The sequence below is a fragment of the Mesoplodon densirostris genome, chromosome 11 (genome assembly GCF_025265405.1).
Source record: "Mesoplodon densirostris isolate mMesDen1 chromosome 11, mMesDen1 primary haplotype, whole genome shotgun sequence".
Taxonomy (NCBI): domain Eukaryota; kingdom Metazoa; phylum Chordata; class Mammalia; order Artiodactyla; family Ziphiidae; genus Mesoplodon; species Mesoplodon densirostris.
The window spans coordinates 60691859-60712002 of NC_082671.1; the positions used below are offsets into that span (position 1 = coordinate 60691859).

Genomic DNA, 20144 nt, shown 5'->3' on the forward strand with positions numbered 1-20144 from the left:
CTCCGGCCACTGCTTCTCAGCAGGGGCTCTGCTAGGCAGAGAGGGGCGGTCGCTCACCCGGCCATGGCAGCAGACTTGGAAATGCGGGGTCCAGTGAGTGGGGCTCCCCATGACAGCTCAGGCTCATGCTCAGGGACCACCGCGGGGCTGCTGGCGGCCCCCTCTTCACAGGGTGGTCTTACGAGGGGCACTGAAGTTTGCTCATTAAGCTGTGAAAGGAAGGAGGCGCTGACCCCAAATGTCATCCCAGGACCGGGTGGAGGGTGGCCGCAGCCCAGGGGCAGGGCCCGCAGGGGCAGGAGACGGCAGTGCTCACTTCTGCAGGGGCTGCAGCTCGGGCGGCAGGTCGCATCCTGTGTAAACCCCATTCGTGATGCTGTACTCCAGCAAAGCCCCGAAACACGGATCCTGGTGACACACAAAGGGGCAGGGCTTGTACCTGACAGCCATCCCGCTGCCCCACTGGGCCCCTCTCCCTGAGCCCTGGGCCACAGCTCACCCTGACAAGTACATGAGGATTTCCCACCACAATCAGCAAGGCTTTGGGTCTGGTGATTGCAACATTAAATCTTTTTGAGTTGAACAAGAATCCCAAAAAATATCTATCATCTTCAAATATGTGTTCATTTGACCGCACCTAAGAAACACAGAGATGGATAAAAATAGTGTTTAAAATTTTTCGATGTGGAAAGAAACTCAATCTATAAAAGCATTTAAAAACATTCAACATCAGTATGACTCCATCTCTGGTCAAAGAAGAGAAAGACAGTGGGCGAGGAGGTGGCCTCACTGCATTCTGCCCACAGCCGAGGGGGCGCTCCAAACACCCAGGGGGGACCTCGGGGGCGGGGCTCGCGGCAGTGCTCGCGGCAGTGCTGCTCCTCCTCCACCTGAGCTTCCCAACCTGCCGCAGTTAACACGCACAGTTCACACAGGGAATTTTAAAAAGAACAGACTTCCGAGAGCCGAGCCACCTTCCCGCCCGCAGGCTCCTTGCCAATCCCGTGCCTTCAACATCCCAGCCCTCCTTCTCCAACATTTAACTACTTCTTCCTCGGTTTCTGTATTTTTAAGAAGAACACCCTATGGTTAACTGCTCGAGGTGACGGTCCAAGACCCCTCCTGCCCCTGCGAAGCCCCGCACAGCAGCCAGCCTGGAGCAGGCCCCTGGGACGCGGGTACCTACAGTTGAGATGATGATAACCAGATACTCTTGCCCTTGAAACTCCTCCACGGATCCAACCTTTATATCCATCAGATCAACATTTTGCAAAAGAATTTTGATTTTCTCCACCTTTGAAGGAGATGAGATCAAAGATAAAATTTCACAAATCTGACCATTTCTTTACATATTACAGCGTAAGCTGAACGTTAACCACTGAGCCCCATGGCCTTTCAACCCCTGATCTCGGTTCATCAACTCTAAGCTGCTCACAGCACAAATGCCGGTCTCAGGCGGGGTGTGCGGGGCCGGGGCAGCGCCTCCCAGGAGCAGGGCTCTGCGTCAAGAAGCGAGGACTCCCTGTGCTGAGAGTGGGGGTGGATCCAGAGCGCCTCCTGGGGTTAGCGGGGAGAGAGCGCCATCCAGAGGACCCCATCCCCGGGGCCTGAGTGGTTATGACAGGAACCAGGCTGTGTGGCCACAACAGGAAAGCCAGAAGGAAGAGGACCCGGGGCGGGGGCGGGGATGGTCCTGAAGGGGGTGCAGCTGATGAGCTGAGCAAGACTGGGGGTGTGTGAAGATCTCCAGAGGGTGCTAGTAAAGAATAAGCACCTTCAAATTGTGAAAAGGACAAAAGCTCAGCTCCTGCCAGCACAAGAGGCTGGAGGGCGGGGACCAGAGGCGGCTCCCTCAGCACCCAGGAGATGGGCCTTCTCACATGCAGTGACCGCATGTGCGCTGAGGTGAGGTCACCACGTGTCCCCAGCCCCCGCCCCCCACCCCGTTTGGGGCACAGGCACAGCGGCTGTGCAGATGCAGAGAGAGCCGTGTCCACCTTCCCTCCTCAGAGCCCGGGGACAGGAAGGCACAGAGGAGCTGGCCGGAGCAGACCCACACCTGCTTCCGGTAAGGCGTGATCACGCCGAGGTCGCCGGCAGACACCTGGCTGGAGAGGCTTCTGGCCAGCAGGCAGCAGTAGCGCATGACCTGGACGGCCTCGGCAGGGTTGAACCATGATGGGCTTCGCCCCTCTCGAGCTTCGTTGCCCTGAGTTAGCAGGAAGACAAGAGAATGGCACGTCCATCACAAAAACGTCATTTTCTCGACAGGAGTTTGTGAAGGGTCTATGAACCAGGGGAGAAGTCAGGGTGGTGACTCAGCAGAGACAGAGGAGCCCTGCTCTCGTGCAGACTTGTGTTCCAGCAGGACAGATGGATGCTCAGCAGTAAGGACTCGTCTTGGATGCACAGATGCCGGGGGTGGAGGGTTGGCTGGGTGTGTCTGTGAATTGGGACCCCACCCCCTGCCAAAATGCCCGTGCGTCCTGGCGAGAGCAGACCTCGTGGCCTGGGGGAGACGGCCGGCCGGCTGATACCTATTTGGCCACAAATTTTTAAAAGCAGAATTTACAGGCCCTCGTTCTTGATCAGAACCTAATAGAATCAGAAGTAAGATATAGGCCACCCAAACATCCTTAACCACATGGAGATATACTTCTTTAGAACTCCTGGGTCAAAAAGGAAAATAAAGTCACGCGTCTCGACAGACACGAAGACGCACGTGGAAGGGCAGAGCTGGGAGGGCATGGCCACCCGAGCCCCTGTGAGGAGGACAAGCACAGGGGCCTCGCGGCCGTCTCGTGAGAACTGCAACAAGCAAAGGAAAGATGAGCAAGTCAGCGAGGGGAGGAGTAGAGAGAAAGCTGAGATGAATGAAGCAGAAAACAGGTGAAAATAAAGTCCAAAGCTGGTTTTCCAATTAGACCAAAGGCTGGTGCCTCTCCTGTAACGGGCCAGATGGTCAGAATCTGAGGCTTGGGTGCAGCCACGCTACCCACCCAGCGCTGCCGTCTGGGCGCAGGCTCCCAGCTCCCGGCCGCACTTCCTTTAGGACAAGACCCCAGTTGCCTTGGGCCCGGCCCCCCTTGGGCGCTCCTGGGGCTCAGCTGCCCCCTCGACTGGGCCCCTCTGTGAGATGCCCTGGGCTGGGGACAGAGCAGTGAGGCAGATGGGGGTCTTTCTGGAGCTCTGGGGGAGGGGCTGACAAGGGGAGCACACCGGTGACGCATGGAGGTCTCACTCCAGGGATGGAGTGCCCTGTGGGGGAGCGAGGGCCCTGGCAGTGCTGCAGCCTCATAACGACGGACGACAGTGCCCTTTTGCTCCAATGGTGGGAGTGGACCCCGCTGTTCCCTGCAACCCAGCCCCAGAGGCCTCACCCTCATTTTCTTCTGGGGGGGCCAGAATGGAGCCAGTACACAGGCCCTGAGAAATACCCACTAAATAAGGTAACCTTTCTGGACTCTGTTCTTTTCACACCGAGCACCTCCATCTCCACAGCTCCATGGTAGGTTATCCAGTGGACCTGGAGTTTCCATTTCCTTCTACACAACGTTTTTGCACACGTGTCACTCCCTTCTACACCCAGTTTTTGTCGCGAATGAGCCTACTGTGACCCTTACGTAGTTTGCAGGAAACACATGGGTTGCTGTGGACAGAGCTGACCTCTCCTCAAGGCCAGGCCCTCCACCGGGAGCGTGGGTGCTCTCGGGCAGACCTCCCCTTCTTGGCTGACTGCTCTGCTGCCCCCACTGCGTCTGCTTTGCTGCCCCTGAAACCTGGGGAAGCCTTCGAGCAGAGGCTGGGGGAAAGGCATTCCCGGAGGGGCCTCGTGCCAAGCAACCATGCTGGTCTCCCCACAGGGCCCCCTCTTCCTCCAACTCGTGCCCATCCAGAGGATGTGCACCCCAAGCCACACCTGGACGCACGAGCCCACTGCTGACAGAGCGGGTCAAGCTAAACGTCGAGGGGCCAAGTGCTGTCCCCGGGAAGGCAGGCTGCTGAGAGGATGGGCAGACACCACTCCAGCCCCAATTCTGCAGGAGTTTGGCGGGGGAGGGGCTCACGCCAAACCTGACTTCTGGTTCTAACCACCAAACTCCCAGTACAAACTCCCTGGTTTTAGTGAGCGCCACCGGGCATCTAACACCTCCCTCTGGGGACCCCCCACCCAGTGAGGCCCTGGGGGAGGGCAGACTCTGTCCCCAGGATTGGTCCTCCCCCTCGACACCACCGAATCACAGGGGGAAGGGGTGGGGCTGTGGCAGGAGCTTCCTCAGGTCTGCTCACCTCCCAGACCCTGATCGACCCTGTCAACTCCCTCAGGATGCCCACCTCGGGCCAGCCCCCTCAGGGGCGTTCTGTGCAGTCACCCGAGTGCCGAGGAGCTGGTCTTGCGGGGGCAGAGCCCCCTCCTCACTGGCTTTTCTCCCCCGGGACCAGCAGAGAGCAAGCCCACCACAAGCTCTCAGGAAATGCCGGGTTAATGATGCTGGGTTAACGACCAGATTCAACATGGTAACCAGGACACGTGTAACGGTGGGTAGCACTGAGGGGTCGCCCTCCTGCCGAGCCTGGCCCTCACTCACCCTCACTCCGTGGAAGATGAGGGGGAAGCCCTTCCTGGGTAACTTTTCCCAGCCCAGCAAGGAGGTCACCACCCTGGGGTCTGCGCAGACTTCCAGCTCTCGGTGGTAGAACAGTCTGGATGGTAGGGCCAGCAGAGCTGAGTGGGACCTGTAGTTCTTCACGAGCTTTGTCACCTGCAGGAAGGAAACAGGGGCAGGTCCAGGGCCAAAGCCAGCACGCGCACCTGACGTGCCTCCAGGGGAAAGGTGCCTGGTCACCTCGAATCACACTTGGGCGGCCCTGCCTGTGCTGCCCGCCCCCGTCACCTCCACTGGACTTGGAAGCGCTCTTGGCACCTGCACCTCGGACGACTGGGCTCTGACAGAAAAGAACAGGAGAGAAAGTGTCCCTATGTGGGGCTGCAGGCTGTCTGCAAGCTGCACCCTAATTCCCTGTGTCGCGACCCCGGCCGTTAGAGCAGCCCGGGGAGCCTGGTCCTGGCTTGGCTGCAGTGGGAGCCGGGCCCTGGGCCCCGAGGCAGGATGGCTACCCACAGCCAGCCCCCAAGGCACCGGGGGACGAAGCACCAGGACGGGGAGCAAGGACAGCTTTGTTTCCTGCCTCTAACTGGCCAGGAAGTTCACCCTAGTCTTTCCTTTTTCCTGGGGTGAGAAGGCCAGAGGCCTGGGACTCTCCTGCTGACAAACTTCAACTCAGTCACCAAGATGGGTCCAGTCTCCAGCCTCTGAGACACTAATTGAAACCTCAAACCTGACTCAGCAGTACGGCTTCTCCCTGGGCTGGGCTGGGCCCTGCGGTGCTGGCCTGGACACCTGCCTGCCACCCTATCCGCCCTGTGCCCACATGCCCTCCCTGTTCTCCAGGGGGAAAGGGCCCGGGGATGACGACCTGGAACGTGGAATAGGCCCCAGGCAGTTGCCCTGACCATCTGCCCACGATCACCGCACCTGGCTTGCTGTTCAAAGTCCAGAGGGGAACCTCTCCTTGTCTCTGTACTGGCGGAGCCCAGAGGATAATGTTATTGGCTCACCTCAACAGGGGACCCCATGGACACAAAGCTCCCGAGCTCCAGGGTGCTGGAGGCTCCTGAAATGCAGACCCTGAGGCCCATCCCTCTGTGTCATCAGAGGTCAGCTGAGAACCCACGAACTGGCACTTTCACCAGTACCTCGGGAGACCGCAGACACGCTGCCTTCTCTTCCAGGTAAACTTCCAGAGCTCCCTCCTGTTTCCCACAGTGACACAGACTGAAGCTCTCTTACTGAGGGGCTGGCGCTGCCTGCAAGGGCCGGCCCCCCAGGGAGCCCCTCAGCAAGCCCTGGAAGCAGTTTCTGAGTTCCTCAGACCGTGGAGTTGGTCCAAGTGCCTCAGGTGCACTTTGGGGGTGGTGGCAGAAGGAGGGTGGGCTGCTTGGGCCCTGCCCCTGGTGTGGCTCAGGGGACACAGGGTGGTGAGCTCCCCCGTGGGCCCCTCTGCTTGAGTCCCACCAAGGAGCACGTGGGGTCCAAGCTCACCAACAAGGGGTTGTAGGCACCACAGGCTCCAAAGGCGTCTTCGTCTCGCAGATACGCTGGTCGGGACATCAGCCTCTCCAGCATAGAGACGTGCAGCCCATAGGCCATGGCAAGTCTGGACTTGATGACCGGTCCGAGCTGCATGGGGTCTCCGGCCAGGACGATCTGTGGCACGAACAGGACGGCTCTCAGCATCTGTCTCATAAGTGAGGCCCCTGGTGTGTGGCGGGCAGGGGCCAATGTTGGGGCGACCGCAGTGCATGGGCCTCACCTGGCCGCTGACGTCTGAGACCAGCCCCAGGGGGATGAGGCACTCGGGCTCACTCGCCTGGCCCGCTTCGTCCACAAACACGTGCGTGAAGTGTCCGACTCTAGAGCAGGCACATTCCCGGGGTCACTCTTGTCCACGTGTCCTGCCCAGCATGGCTTTGCCTCGCTGCCCGGGGCGCCTGCCTCACCCCGCTCCTGCCTGTGCCCCCAGGGACCTCCCGACCCTCCGCAAACACACCGCCTCCTCCCCGCCTCTGCCCAGGAAGCCCCAAGCGCCCACCGCAACCCTATCTGGTAGAAGAGCCCCGCGCTGCTGCACGTGGTGATGACCACCCTGAAGCGAGAGGCCTTCCAGATGTCTTCCCCGTCTCTGCAGTACGGCCTGATGGTCTCTGTGATGTTCTGTGGGGGGCAGGCCATCGGCCAGGTCACTGAGCATTTCTTTAAACTGGACACAATCACAAAGCTGAATGGAATTCTGAATGATAACCTCAGCCTGCTGCCACTTCTTAGTTGTGACTCAGTATTGATTTAAGATTGTTTTTTATATCAAAACGTCTTATGTTTTCCTATCAATTTAGTCTACGTTTTACAGACTCTAGAACCATGAATATAACAGAGAATCCTGCAGATCCTTCCCCAAAACAACCACATACATTTTCTAGATTCAATCTCTTTAGTTAACCAAACTGGGAGCTTTTATAGCAAACCAACAGAACCAAAACGCAACTGTACCTTTGGGGAAAAATAAAAGAGCAGCATCAGCATTTAACAAAGCTGGGAACGCCCAGAACGTCACTAAATGTTCAGGAAGGAAACAGTCCTCGTGTTCTGGTGTGGGGTTGGGACAAGGTCCGGCGAGGACGCTCACCTCCTGGAACCTGCAGGTGGCGTTCACGCGGACCATGGCGCCCAGCCGCAGCGCCTGGCTCTCGTGCAGCCGCAGGCACACAAGGTCGGCCGCGCTGTTGGAGGGTGCGCACACCAGGATCCGACTGTCCGGCAGAGCGTGGTAGACCTTCCCCAGGACACACGGGAGGCAAAAGGGGACGGGTCAGCGGCCAGTGCCAAGCCCACCCGCGAAGGCTCCTGACGTGGACTCGCTGCATGGGCCCACGTCACCCCTCACACGTCTGAGCCTGGCCCTGCCACTGGGTGCATGTGGTGGAGTCCCCGTCTCCCAGACCCTAAACTGCCCGGGTCTGGGTACCCACGGGCGACCTGAGTCCCCAGCGATGTAGGACACTGAACACACACAATGTCCACAACTCAATTTAAATCTCGATGGAGGCGCCAGACACTTGTGCAGTTTCTATTCTGAAGTGGAGCGATTCCTGTCTAAACCTAGGAAATGAGCTCTTAAAGTCCTATAGCCACATAACAAACTTTGCTAAATATGAAACAACTGGGATTTTTCAAACTCTTTCCAACGTTCTGATCTATGGTTTAAACTGATGCTTCCCGATGACAGGAACACACAGCTGTGTTTACCGCGTCCCCACCCACCATTACCTGTAAAACAGCCTCTATGATGGTCACCGTCTTCCCAGTCCCAGGAGGCCCGAAGAGCACATAGGGGATCGGGCGGCAGTCTCCACTCAGGATCCTCCTCACCGCCAACTTCTGGTTTTCGTTAAGCAGGGGGTTGAAAAACTCCTTCTCTCTCGCTTTCGGGCCTCCGCTGACTGCGTCAAAGGGGAGAGACAGGGTCGGCGGAGGTCACGGCTGGTCCCCTCACGACCCGTCCCAGCGTCACTCGCATTCGGGACAGTCGGCTGAGAGCAAAAGCATAGGCCACTCCGCCTGCTCCCCGCGTCACCTGTGCAGTGTCACCGAGGTGTTAAGAGTGGTTGTTAACACATGGACAAGAGCAGCCCACCATCAGGAAGGTCAGAACACATGTCCCCTCGGCTGCCCGAGATCCCCCCCACCAAGTCCTGCAGTAGCTGGCTTGGTCCCCAGACTCACCCAGCCCGCTGGTCTCTGTGGCGAAGGCCCACGGCCCTGGTGTGTCCTGGGCGCCTGCCCGCTGCTCCTCTGGGGTGTGCTTAGTTTGGTCCTTCAAGGCTTTCCTATTCTAGAAAAATCATGCAGAAAAATGGCTTAAAAAGAAAGCTTTGGGACTTCCCTGGTGGTGCAGTGGGTAAGAATCCGCCTGCCAATGCAGGGGACATGGGTTCAATCCCTGGTCCGGGAAGATCTCACATGCTGCGGAGCAGCGAAGTCCGTGCGCCACAACTACTGAGCCTGCGCTCTGGAGCCCGCGTGCCACAACTACTGAGCCTGCGTGCCATAACTACTGAAGCCCGTGTGCCTAGAGCCCGTGCTCCGCAACAAGAGAAGCCACTGCAATGAGAAGCCTGCGCACTGCAAGGAAGAGTAGCCCCCGCTTGCTGCAACTAGAGAAAGCCCGTGTGCAGCAACGAAGACCCAGCACAGCCAAAAAAAAATTTTTAAATAAATAAATAAATAAAGCAATACCTCGGAGGTGGGCTGTCCATGGTTTTTGATGTCTTGTGCGTGTTTCCAATTCCATGTCACTTGGGGAGACTGTAAAATGATTTCTTCTGGAAACAACACTTTTAGAACAAGAAAAAGCGAGAAGGTAGACATCACTGAAAAGCTTAAGAAAGATGAATAGAGGCAGCTAGTCCTGAAGAAATTCATGTCTGTGAATTCCTCTCCTCTCTGGCCCTGTACACTGCTTCTCACCTACAGCATAGTGCCAGCACCGCATATTCTTTGCAACAAAGCCATTTACTTGTCTATTTTTAAGTACAAAAATGAGTTACGTTTAGGGGGGAAAGCAGAGCGCAATCATTTTATTTTTAATAACTTAAGCATGCTATTTCTATATAGCTGAAATTGTGAGAAAACACTGAACGTCCCCAACAGAAAGGAAAACACTGGGTATCACATAGTTTTACTTCTAATGTATGAATGAAGAGACTGTGGTTTACATAAAATTTTACGTGATGCTTCTAAAAATACTCTGGGAAGATGTAACACCGTCATCCCACAAAAGTTAATACCTTTTACGCCCAAGTGGACAACTTGTTCAAGTGCAAAGTGACACCGTCTGCTGGTGGTCCTGTGGGAGAGAGTGACGTGGGTCAGCACCCTGGGACCCTTAAGAAACACTCACACGAGACCAGGCTGGAGGCACCAGCAGGAGTTTTATGAGAAAACTCTCAACACCTGTCAGGACAGCAGGGACACCTTCCTTTCTGGGAATACTCCTGTTTTAATGTATAAAATGGACAAAGTAGAAAAAAGAGAAAATACAGCCTGTGAAGTGTCAGGGCTGCATCAACAGGAAAGTAACTTTGATGGTAAAGATTCACTCCTGTGAAATTTACTCAGAACAACAGTTAAAAAATAAACTGAAGCATGTTAAAAATGCTAAGTATTGGGGCTTCCCTTGTGGTGCAGTGGTTAAGAATCTGCCTGCCAATGCAGGGGACACAGGTTTGAGGCCTGGTCCGGGGAGATCCCACATGCCGTGGAGCAGCTAAGCCCGTGCGCCACAACTACTGAGCCTGTGCTCTACAGCCCGCTCGCCACAACTACTGAAGCCCGCGCGCCTAGAGCCCATGCTCTGCAACGAGAGAAGCCACTGCAATGAGAAGCCCGTGCACTGCAATGAAGAGTAGGCCCCGCTCGCCGCAACTAGAGAAAGCCCGCGCGCAGCAACAAAGACCCAATGCAGCCAAAAATAAAAAAATAAAAAAATTATTAGACAAGCAAAACAGCAGGAAAATAAGCATCCTCAGGGGAAAAGTTAAAAGAAACAGACCCAGAAATGAACTAGATACTCAATTAGCATACAAGAAGTTCAAAACAGTTGTTATAAATACATTTAAGATTTAAAGATGGACATAATGGTTGAGCAGATGGGGAATCTCTACAGAAAAGACCCAACACAGCCAAAAATAAAATAAAATTTAAAAAAGTTAAGCTTATTAGAGCAAAAATTGATTCGAATCAGGCAGTACAGCATCCCATTAGCAGACAGAAGAGCTCCGAGGAGACGTTTAAAATGAAAGACTTATACAGGCAGAAGGGAGCAGGGACAAGGAAATGATTTAGGTGAAAAGGCGGGTTGGCTGGGGCAAGGTCACTCTCCTTGAGGGAACGGCAGGGGTCATTCAGGGAGATAACCCCCCAGTGCTAATCAGGGGGTTCCTGGCTGACTGGTTCACAAATCCATTTCTGGGACAGCTGAGACTGCAATTCAGTAAAACCTGTTTGGTGACGTGGGGCATAGTATAAGCGACTCCACTGTGGGCCTGTTCTCCATTTTTTTTTTTTTTTTTGGCTTTGCCACACGTCAAACGGGATTTTAGTTCCCTGATCAGGGATAGAACCCCCGTGCCCACTGCAGTGGAAGCGTGGAGTCTTAGCCACTGGACTGCCAGGGAATTCCCTGTTCTCTTGTATTTTAACACAACAAAAAGAAGAAAAAATGGAAAATAAAATTCCACCTTCAAAGGAACAAGATGACCAAAGCTCCAAAGCACAAAAGAAGAGAATGCTCAGAAAGGAGCATCTGGCCTCAAACAAGCAAAAGCACGAGAGCTGGTTCACACCACCTCAGAACTCCGGCCACAGGCGGATTTCCAGAAAATGCAGGTCACCGTCAGGACCCGTTCCCACAGCGCAGCGTTCTACGGGCGGGTATGGGGCCAGAAGGAATGGGAGCCTCACCTGCAGGGCCCCAGGCTCCTGGCAGTCCCATCACCCCTGGGATACAATAAACTCCACTCAAAAGGAGCAGCAACCAGAAAAGACCCTCCTAGGACTTAGCAAGGCTGACTCTAAGAAAGAAAAAACAACTTAAAGCAGATCAATTAAAGAGGAAGAAACCTTCCAGTGGGAAGTCACCATAACAAAGACTCTAAAACGCCCAAGGAAACCAGACATGCTGTCAACTTGCAGCCCAGCATCTTACCCTTAACAGCATGAAAACAGCATGAAAACATGAGTCAAACGTTTCCCACTAAATCCTTGGAGCACATTACGGGAGGAATTCACCACACAGAACACCACGTTTTTCATCTTGGGCTTATAAGAAAGGTTCGACAGAAAGTTATCCAGTCGAAATATCCATCTCCTGAATAGGCTGAACAAAAAAATTATTATCTCAAGAAATGCCAAAAAGGAAATGAATGTAATAGCTCAGAATAGAAACTGATGCTTAAAATTCCTTAACACAGGGCCTCCCTGGTGGCGCAAGTGGTTGAGAGTCCGCCTGCCGATGCAGGGGATATGGGTTCGTGCCCCGGTCTGGGAGGATCCCATATGCCGCGGAGCGGCTGGGCCCGTGAGCCATGGCTGCTGAGCCTGCGCGTCCGGAGCCTGTGCTCCGCAACGGGGGAGGCCACAGCAGTGAGAGGCCCGCATACCGCAAAAAAAAAAAAAAAAAAAAAAAAAAAAATTCCTTAACACAATTAATCCGAAGGACAGCAAGACACTAGATGGTAAAATACTAGCAGTATTTACTAAAATAAAAAACAAGACAAAGACACAGGAGATGGAAACCATGAGAGAAAAGTAAAGCAGCTGGGTGGGAACTAACACAACAACAGACAAGGATTCCAAAGGAGGACAAAGAACGGAAAGAAAAGAGGAATTAAAGGAAACTTTCCTAGGTTCAAACTGCTGTCCAAGAGGAGACCCCATATGGTAAAGATGACAATTCTCCCTGTATTTTAACATCATGGTACAAAGATGTAAGAATGTTTACTGCTTCACTGTCTGTGACAGGAAGAAGCTTAGAACCTAAAGGTCCAGCGGGGATAATAAAGACCAGAGCAAAACCCAATGGACTGGGAGTACCCTGGTGGCCCAGTGGTTAGGACATGGGCTTTCACTGCCGTGGACCCGGGTTCGATCCCTGGTTGGGGAACTAAGACCCCACCAGCCATGCAGTGCAGCCAAAAAAAAACCCCAAAACCCTGATGGACTAGAGACAGAAACACACAAGAGAATACTGATGAGGCTGGAAGTCCGTCCTTCGATGAGATCAGTAAAGCCAACAAAGCTCTAGCCAAACTGACAGGAAAAGAAAGGGCAGACGTGTTGCCAGTCCTGGGAACGAGAGTGGTAACGTCAGCAAAGACTCTACAAACACTAAGCGAACAATAAAGAAATGTCATGAGCAATTTCACACAAATACATTAGATAACTCAGATGAAACGCACAAATCCGTAAAGCACACACACTACCAGAGTCCATGTGGCAAGAAACTAAGGGTTCTTAATCTCTTAAAGAAACTGAATTTGTAGTCAGGAAGCTTCCCACAGAGAAAACTTCAGACCTAGAAGGCTTTACTGGTAAATTCTACCAAGCATTTAAGGAAGAAGTGATGAAATTCATATTTTAAGGCAAGACAAGAAAAATTTAAACATAAACTTGTTCTCTGCCTTTTGGCCTCCTCCCTCCCCACTAGTGTGCATCTGCATCTGCGTTATGTGTGAACCTGACCTCCCCCATGGCAGAAATACCTGCTCAACCAAAGATTGGTTTTTCTCCTTCTGGAGCCAGCCATGTAACTCCTTAGAAGATAACATTCCTTTCTCAGTCCTGTGAGGGGTCACGGTGACCCCCCACTCACCTTGCACACGCGCAGACGTCTTTGGTGGACTGTACGGACAAGGCCAATGTGTCGTTTCCCTTAAGGAGAGTGACTGGTGCAGAGCAGACAGGTCAGACGACCTGGGGAGACTCGGGGCTGCAGTGAATGGTAGTTCTCAGCTGAAATACTTATGACCTTATTAGTGTTACCAGCTCTATTACCTGTATTCTTCCTATTCTTCCTAACAACAAGATTATTGTTTCCTGCATCACCAAATGTGTGACTGAGCCCCCGATAAAAATAAGGTGACTAGGTGACCTGAAACAACTGACCAAATACATAGTTCCATAAGCTCAATGACTGCAACAGAGCAACTCTAGATGTGGGAAGAAGCAACCAGAGGGAACCATTTCCTGGACCATAAATGACTAGAGGGACAGGTGGTCCAGAGGCTTTGGGCTATACTGTTAACAGGGCCTAGTCCAGCACACTGAGGGGCCCAGCAATGAAATCCCCGTCTGAGCTGGGAATGAGCATTCCTAGCACCGTGGGACAAAATGGTCACTAAATGCCTCCCAAACCTTGGTTGAAATTAAGACTGAAAGGGAGGGGACTGTAACCTAAAAAAATGTTGTCCACCCTCCAGTTCTACAAGAATCAAGTTGGTAACCACTGCACAGTACATCCCAAAAGGAATTCAGGGAAGATAAGGATGAAGCATTTGTGTTCTGGGAAAACTGGCAGAACTGGTCCTCAGATAGTTAGATATTTTCAGGAGAAAATTTTATAAACCCAGTATCCTGCTTCTTCCCATGCTTAGAAAAGCACTAAAACCATCAGCTAAGGCATCTGTTTCTTGTGAACAGCAGTGACCTCCCACCAAGCTGTGTGCTTGGTTGCACGCACCCCTTCAAAACCACACCTATACTGATCTCCTCCCTACCTCTTGGGAACAGTCCTCAGAGCTTCTAAAAGACTGTCCCCCAGGTTATAATCCTCAGGTTAGCTAAAATAAAATTCTTCATTTGTTTCTTAGACTGACTACTGATTAATATTGTCAACGTTAAGTAATACCCATTCTACACAAACCGTCCCAGAAAATGGAAGAGGAGGTGACACCTTCCAACTTACTGTGCGGCCAGTGTTACCTCGTACCAAAATCAGAAAAAGATACTTCAAGAAACTAAAGACCGATATTCCTCATGAACACAGACCAAGAAATTAATACAATTTTAGCAAATCAGATCTAACAATATATAAAAGGAAATTACATCATGGCCAAGCGGGGTTTATTCTAAGAATGCAAAGTTGATTTTACAATCAATGTAACTAACTATCTTAATAGACCAAAACTGAAAACCCACATGATCATCTCGATAGATATAGAAAAAGCATTTGACAAGATCCCATATCCATTTTTGATTAAATAAATCTCAGCAAACTAGGAGACTATCTCCTTAACCTGACAGGGCCAAATACAAAAACCTACAACTCACACAGCACTAGATGGTTCAAGACTGAACGTAGGCTACTGGCCTAAGATCAGGAACAAGGCAAGGACGCCACTTCCCGCCACTTCTGCTTAACACCATTCTGGAGGCTCTAGCCAGTGCGAGACAAGAAAAAACAAGATGCATCCAGATGAGAAAGGAAGCAGCAAAACTGTCTTTATTTGAATACGTGATTTTACTGTATACACAGAAGATCCTATGTAGTCTGTAAAAAGCTACTAGAACTATTAAGTGAGTTTAGCAAGCTGGCAGGATACAAGATTAATATACAAACACCAATTGCATTTAAAGAGTCAGGGACAAATTTGACAAAAGATATACAAAACCTGTACAGTGAAAAGTACAAAACACTGCCTAAAGAAATGAAAAAATGCCTAACTAGATGGAGAGATATACCATTTCCAAGGGTTAGAAAACTCAGTATTAAGATGTCAATTCTCAGACTACTACTCAGCCATAAAGAGTGAAGTAATGCCACTTACAGTAACACGGATGCACCCAGAGATTATCATACTAAGTCAAGTCAGACAGACAAAGACAAATATTATTTGATATCACTTATATGTGGAACCTAAAAAATAATACAAATGAATCTATTTACAAACAACAGAAACAGACTCACAGACATAGAAAACAAACTTACGGTTACCAAAAGGGAGAGGGGAGAAGGATAAATTAGGAGTTTGGGATTAACAAATACACACTACTATATACATAAAACAGACAGCCAACAAGGACCTACTCTATAGCACAGGGAACTATGTCGAATATCTTGTAATAGCCTATAAAGGAAAAGAATCTGAAAAAAATATAAACTGTATATAACAGAATCACCTTGCCATACACCTGAAACTAAAACAATATTGTAAATCAGCTATACTTCAATTTAAAAAAAAAAGATGTCAATTCTCCCTTAAGTGGACCTAAAGAGTCAATGTCATCCTGATCAAAATCTCAACAGGCTTTTTGTAGAAACTGACAGGCTGATTCTAAAATCCACATGGGAATACCAAAGACCTGGAATAGCTACAACTCTGCAAGAGAGGGACACAGTGGAGGCCGTCCCTTCCCTGATTTCAAGACTTATCACAAAGGCACAGTGACCGAGACTCTGCGGTGTAGGCTGCAAGACTGACAGATGCACCAGTGGAGCAGAATGGACAGCTAAGGGATAGAGCCACATGTGTAGGCCAATTGGCTTTTTTTTCTTTCTTTTTTTTTGGTTTTTATAAACCTTTATTTTAAATGTTATTTTACTAAATTTATTTTAATTAGAGTATAATTGCTTTACAATGTTGTGTTAGTTTCTGCTGCAGAACAAAGTGAATCAGCTATATGTATACATATATCTCCTCAACTGGTTTTCAAAAAGGTGAAAAGGTCACTCACTGGACAATGGACAGTCTGTCTTTTCAACAAATGGTGCTATGACAACTGGACAGCCCCTGCCAAATCAATCCATACCTTGCATCACTTGTAAAAATTAACTTGAAATAGATCACAGCCCTAAATGTAAAACTTAAAGCTGCAAAATTTCTAGAGAAAAACGTAGGAGAAAATCTTTGTGACCTTGACTTTGGCAGACTTCTTAAATGCGTCACCGCAAGCATGATCCATGAAAGAAAAACCGATAGACTGAACGTCATCAAAATTAAGAATTCCTGCTCTTCAAAAGGCACTACTAAAAATGAAAATACAAGACACAGTCTGAGAAAATATTTGCAAAAAACATACCTGATAAAGGACTTGTACTGAGAATATGTGAACAACTCTGAAAACTCAACAATAAAGCAAACGATACAGAACATGAACCACAGACCTGAGCGGGCACCTTCACGAAGGCCGAGTGCCGGCCAGCGAGTGGAGGAGGCGCTCGGCGTCGGTCATCACAGCAAGGTGAGCCCCCACTGCACACCTAACACGAGCCTGAGGAGGAACCACCGAGCACCCAGGGACTGTGCACGTGGGGAGCACGGTGGGAACACAAGCAGTGTAGCCACTTGAGGAGAGTCTGGCAGTGTCTCAGGAAGCTCAGTGTACACCTGTCGCCGTGTGCAGCCACGGTACTGCCAGGCGCTTACCCAAGAGAAATCAAAATGCCTGTCCACACGGATGTTTACAGCAGCTTCATTTCTAACAGCCAGATCTGCAAACAACCCAGCGTCCACCCACAGGTGCCTGGATTAGTAACCTCAGGTATGTTCTTATAATGGAGTATTACTCAGTCATAAAAAGGAATGAATTCATGCAAAAGCAAGGCTGAATCTCAGAATAGTTAAGCTGAGTGAAAGATGCCAGGCAAAAAAGAGTAGGTCCTCACGTAAATTCTACAAAATGCAAACTAACGTGTGGTGCTTGGGAGCTGGGGTGCAGGGACAAGGGCAGCAGGAAACATCTGCGGTGCCAGGTCTGCCTGCAGTCTTCACCGTGAAGCTCGTTTCACGGGGTATACAAATGTCAACACCATCAAGACGTATACTTTAAACAGGCATAGATCATTTTACGTTCATTACCTCTCAGTAAACCTACTTTCTTAAAAAGGAAAGACACCTGCGAACCGCATAAAGGTGCAGCCGTCTGCGCATCCAGAGGGCCCGGCCTCTTGGCTCTGTCCCTCCTGCAGCACTGCGGTGCCGCCCAGTCCTCTCGTTTGTCAAAACAAGTGGTAAATACAGATTTTTTAAAGTGTGAAATCGCCTGATTTTGAGTAACTTAATGCAAAACCACCAAAAACTGATGTGGGGCGAGCAAATCCTCTGTGCAGCAGAAGTGGCCACTGGCCCTCGTTCCCGCCTCGCTCCCCACCTGGACGGCTGCAGACAGCATCCCCTCTGAACTCAGATTCCGACTTCCTGCCCCGACCTCAACTTCCTGTCTTTCCAACACTCTGGGTCAGGAAGCTGCCCGGCAGTCTTCAGCCCCACGGCCCTCGGGCTTCTTCCTGCTCACTTTCTTCCTAGGCTCACAGCCCACAGCGCATCCGCCCCCCGCCTGCCCATGTCCTTCGGTCGGGCGGCTCTTGCACTGACTGCAGCAGTGTTTCCTCTACCCCCGCCCCCGCCCCAGGTCCACGTCCTCTTCTTTCTCTGCGAACATCCTCACCTCACGTCCTAGAGCGACAACGAGCCCTTACAAATTCCCACTCACCAGTGGCTCCCATCTCCTGTGTGCCCAGCACAATGGAGGATGTGTGCCCTCGCCAAAGACCACGGCCTCGGCCCGGGTCCGGCGCCCGCGTCTCCACGCGTCACTCCTGCTGCCCGGTCACCACACCCACCTCACTAGCTTCACACGAGCGGTGCTGGCTCCTCTCACTGTAAGCAGCAAACCAGGCAAGGCTGCCCGGACCCTGGGAGCCTCCTCCTCACTCATCTCTCCGTCCTGCCTTCTCTGCTTTCCCAGCCAAACACCCTTCAAAAGGGCCAACTCCACGCCTGCACCATCCATTCACCCCCAACACCTTCCAACCTGGCTGCAGCCCAAACACTGAAAGAGTTCTTAAACAAGACACGAAAAGCACTAGTATACAAAAACCCTGATAAATTCCACTATCTTAAAACTACCACCTTCTGATACTCAAAAGATATTTTAAGAAAGTGAAAAGACAAGTAACAAACCCAGAGAAGTTGTAACAGGTGTGTCTAAGAATAGTCTAGCATAAAGAATACAGAAAGGACAGCTACAAATAATTTAAAAAATCAAATTATAGTCAATAAAAGACACGAGAAAGCATTTCACAGATGAAGGAATTTTACGGCCAAAAAACAGGGGGACTCTCGACCTTAGAAGTAGTCAGAGAAACATACATCAAGACCAAAGTGAGACACAGCTCACACCTACCAGGCAGGCACACGCCCAGGATTTCACAAAATCAGGTTTCGGGAGGGCATTACAGACCCTGAGCCCGCGGGGCACTTATGCCCCCACGTGTAAAGCTGGAACATTAGCATCCCCCAAACCCTGACCCCACTCCTAACTGCGCAGCCAAGAAAACCTGGGGGTGGGTGTGCACGAGGAGATAGTGGGTGTCCACAGCAGCCGCCAGAGCGCGGGCAGCGCTGTGCTCACCGGCAGGAGGGCAGACACACGCCCGGTGGGGCACAAGTACGCTGCGGACACGGCCCGTGGACCTCGTGTCAGCAAACCCACACCTCCAGACCACAGGCAGCAAGTGAAAACAGCTGCAACTAACGCAAACACTTGCCCGTGTGTGTGTCTGTGCACAAACACACCAACTTTTGTTTTAAAAAGCAAAGGAGAGAGAAACACAAAATCCCAGCTAATGGTGGGGGCTTGGTGGAGGAGGGGGAGAGACAGCTGGTGGTGGGGTCCCCGCCTCGTGACACGTGACAAGTGAGGTGGAGGAGGAGCAGCTGGTGGTGACGGCGTGTGAGGGACCACGGATTCTCACTTAAGATCCAAAAAGGAACCGACATGCAAATGTTTACCAAACGGCTGGTGACAAAGCTGTGACCACTGAGGCATGTGACACGGGTGCAGGGAGCCCGCTCACAACCCGGGAGCACGCATGCCGCCACCTAGGTATCAAGGGACCGAGGGAAGGGGAGACAGCCGCCCACCCAGAAGGGAGAGTCCCTGGAAGCGTTACCTGTTGTACCTAAATTCCACATCCATAGGTTCAGAGTTATATGCTTGTTCAAACTCTGGATTAAGTTTAAGGGTTACATCTTCTTCATGAATCTAAAAATACACAAATCATTTACTTTTTATACTTTTTACTTGATTTCTTGGGACAATCTTCTATCCATATTCAGCAACTCATCATGAAGCATTCATCCTACAGATCTGAGCTGAAATCTGGCATCTGAAATGAGTGCAAGATGATGGGAAGGGACTCAGTCACTGCGCTGTTCCGCCCCCACCCCCAGCAGCATACCTGCCGACGCTTCCGCCGGGCGTGCGGGCTTGCGAACACACGGTGTGCAAGACAGGCCGCCACCTCTGAAGGAGACACGTGAACGACCGCAAAGAGCAGGCGGTGCCGCCACGAGACCCCCTCCCCCATCAGGACAGGCAAACAGACATTCAGGGACCCTCCAGCCAAAGCTAGGTCCTGCATAGGAATCCTCAGAGGAGCAGGAAGGAAACCCCACGCTGAGAGGAGCTGAAACAGGACGGGAGCGCTAGGCAGCGGGGCCTCCCAAGAGCTGGGGGCCAGTGAGGGCGGAGGCTGCGGCGTGATGCTCACAGTGCCCCCTGCTCTGGGCAGAAGCAAACACAAGCCCCTTAAAAGGAAAGCAAGCCCAGCACAGGGTCCTGGGTTTCCCAGAGATTAAGACAAATGAAAATGAATCTGTAATCACAGACCATCAGGCACACAAGGCAACCACCAGCAGTGAGGGTTGACTTGAATTGCCATCAACAGATTGAGGCCCCAAGGACATCATATACTGATGCTGTCATTTACAGAAATTTGAAAAACTCCGGGGGAAAAAAAAAACTGGGAAAACCAAGATAAGCAAGCATAAGATAACATAAAACAACACAACAGGGCAGCTTTAATGAGTCAAATAGTGTTTAGAAACAAGAACTCTGCTTACAGAGCTAAACTCAGAGAGAAGGGAACAAGTGACCTGTTTGCTCCCAGCAGACAGGGAGGCCCTCTGCGGAGGTGCGGGTGGGCCAGGGGCAGTGCTGGCTTAGCCCAAGGAGCCTTCCGTC

The 20144-nt window shown here is 51.5% G+C and overlaps 1 protein-coding gene across 1 annotated transcript in view; it reads right to left on the reverse strand.

Moving 5' to 3' along the window:
• MOV10L1 (Mov10 like RNA helicase 1) overlaps nucleotides 1-20144 on the reverse strand; it is a 45861-nt gene continuing 25717 nt past the window's right edge. The window contains exons 13-27 of the mRNA XM_060112900.1: nucleotides 19072-19163; nucleotides 9407-9465; nucleotides 8856-8953; nucleotides 8343-8451; nucleotides 7887-8059; nucleotides 7246-7392; nucleotides 6655-6776; nucleotides 6376-6475; nucleotides 6105-6269; nucleotides 4590-4763; nucleotides 2060-2209; nucleotides 1187-1294; nucleotides 500-637; nucleotides 317-408; nucleotides 1-209 (exon numbers count right to left, since the gene is read on the reverse strand). Coding sequence (XP_059968883.1) covers nucleotides 179-209; nucleotides 317-408; nucleotides 500-637; nucleotides 1187-1294; nucleotides 2060-2209; nucleotides 4590-4763; nucleotides 6105-6269; nucleotides 6376-6475; nucleotides 6655-6776; nucleotides 7246-7392; nucleotides 7887-8059; nucleotides 8343-8451; nucleotides 8856-8953; nucleotides 9407-9465; nucleotides 19072-19163 — 1758 coding nt within the window. The 3' untranslated portion in view covers nucleotides 1-178. The remainder of the gene's footprint in view (nucleotides 210-316; nucleotides 409-499; nucleotides 638-1186; nucleotides 1295-2059; nucleotides 2210-4589; nucleotides 4764-6104; nucleotides 6270-6375; nucleotides 6476-6654; nucleotides 6777-7245; nucleotides 7393-7886; nucleotides 8060-8342; nucleotides 8452-8855; nucleotides 8954-9406; nucleotides 9466-19071; nucleotides 19164-20144) is intronic.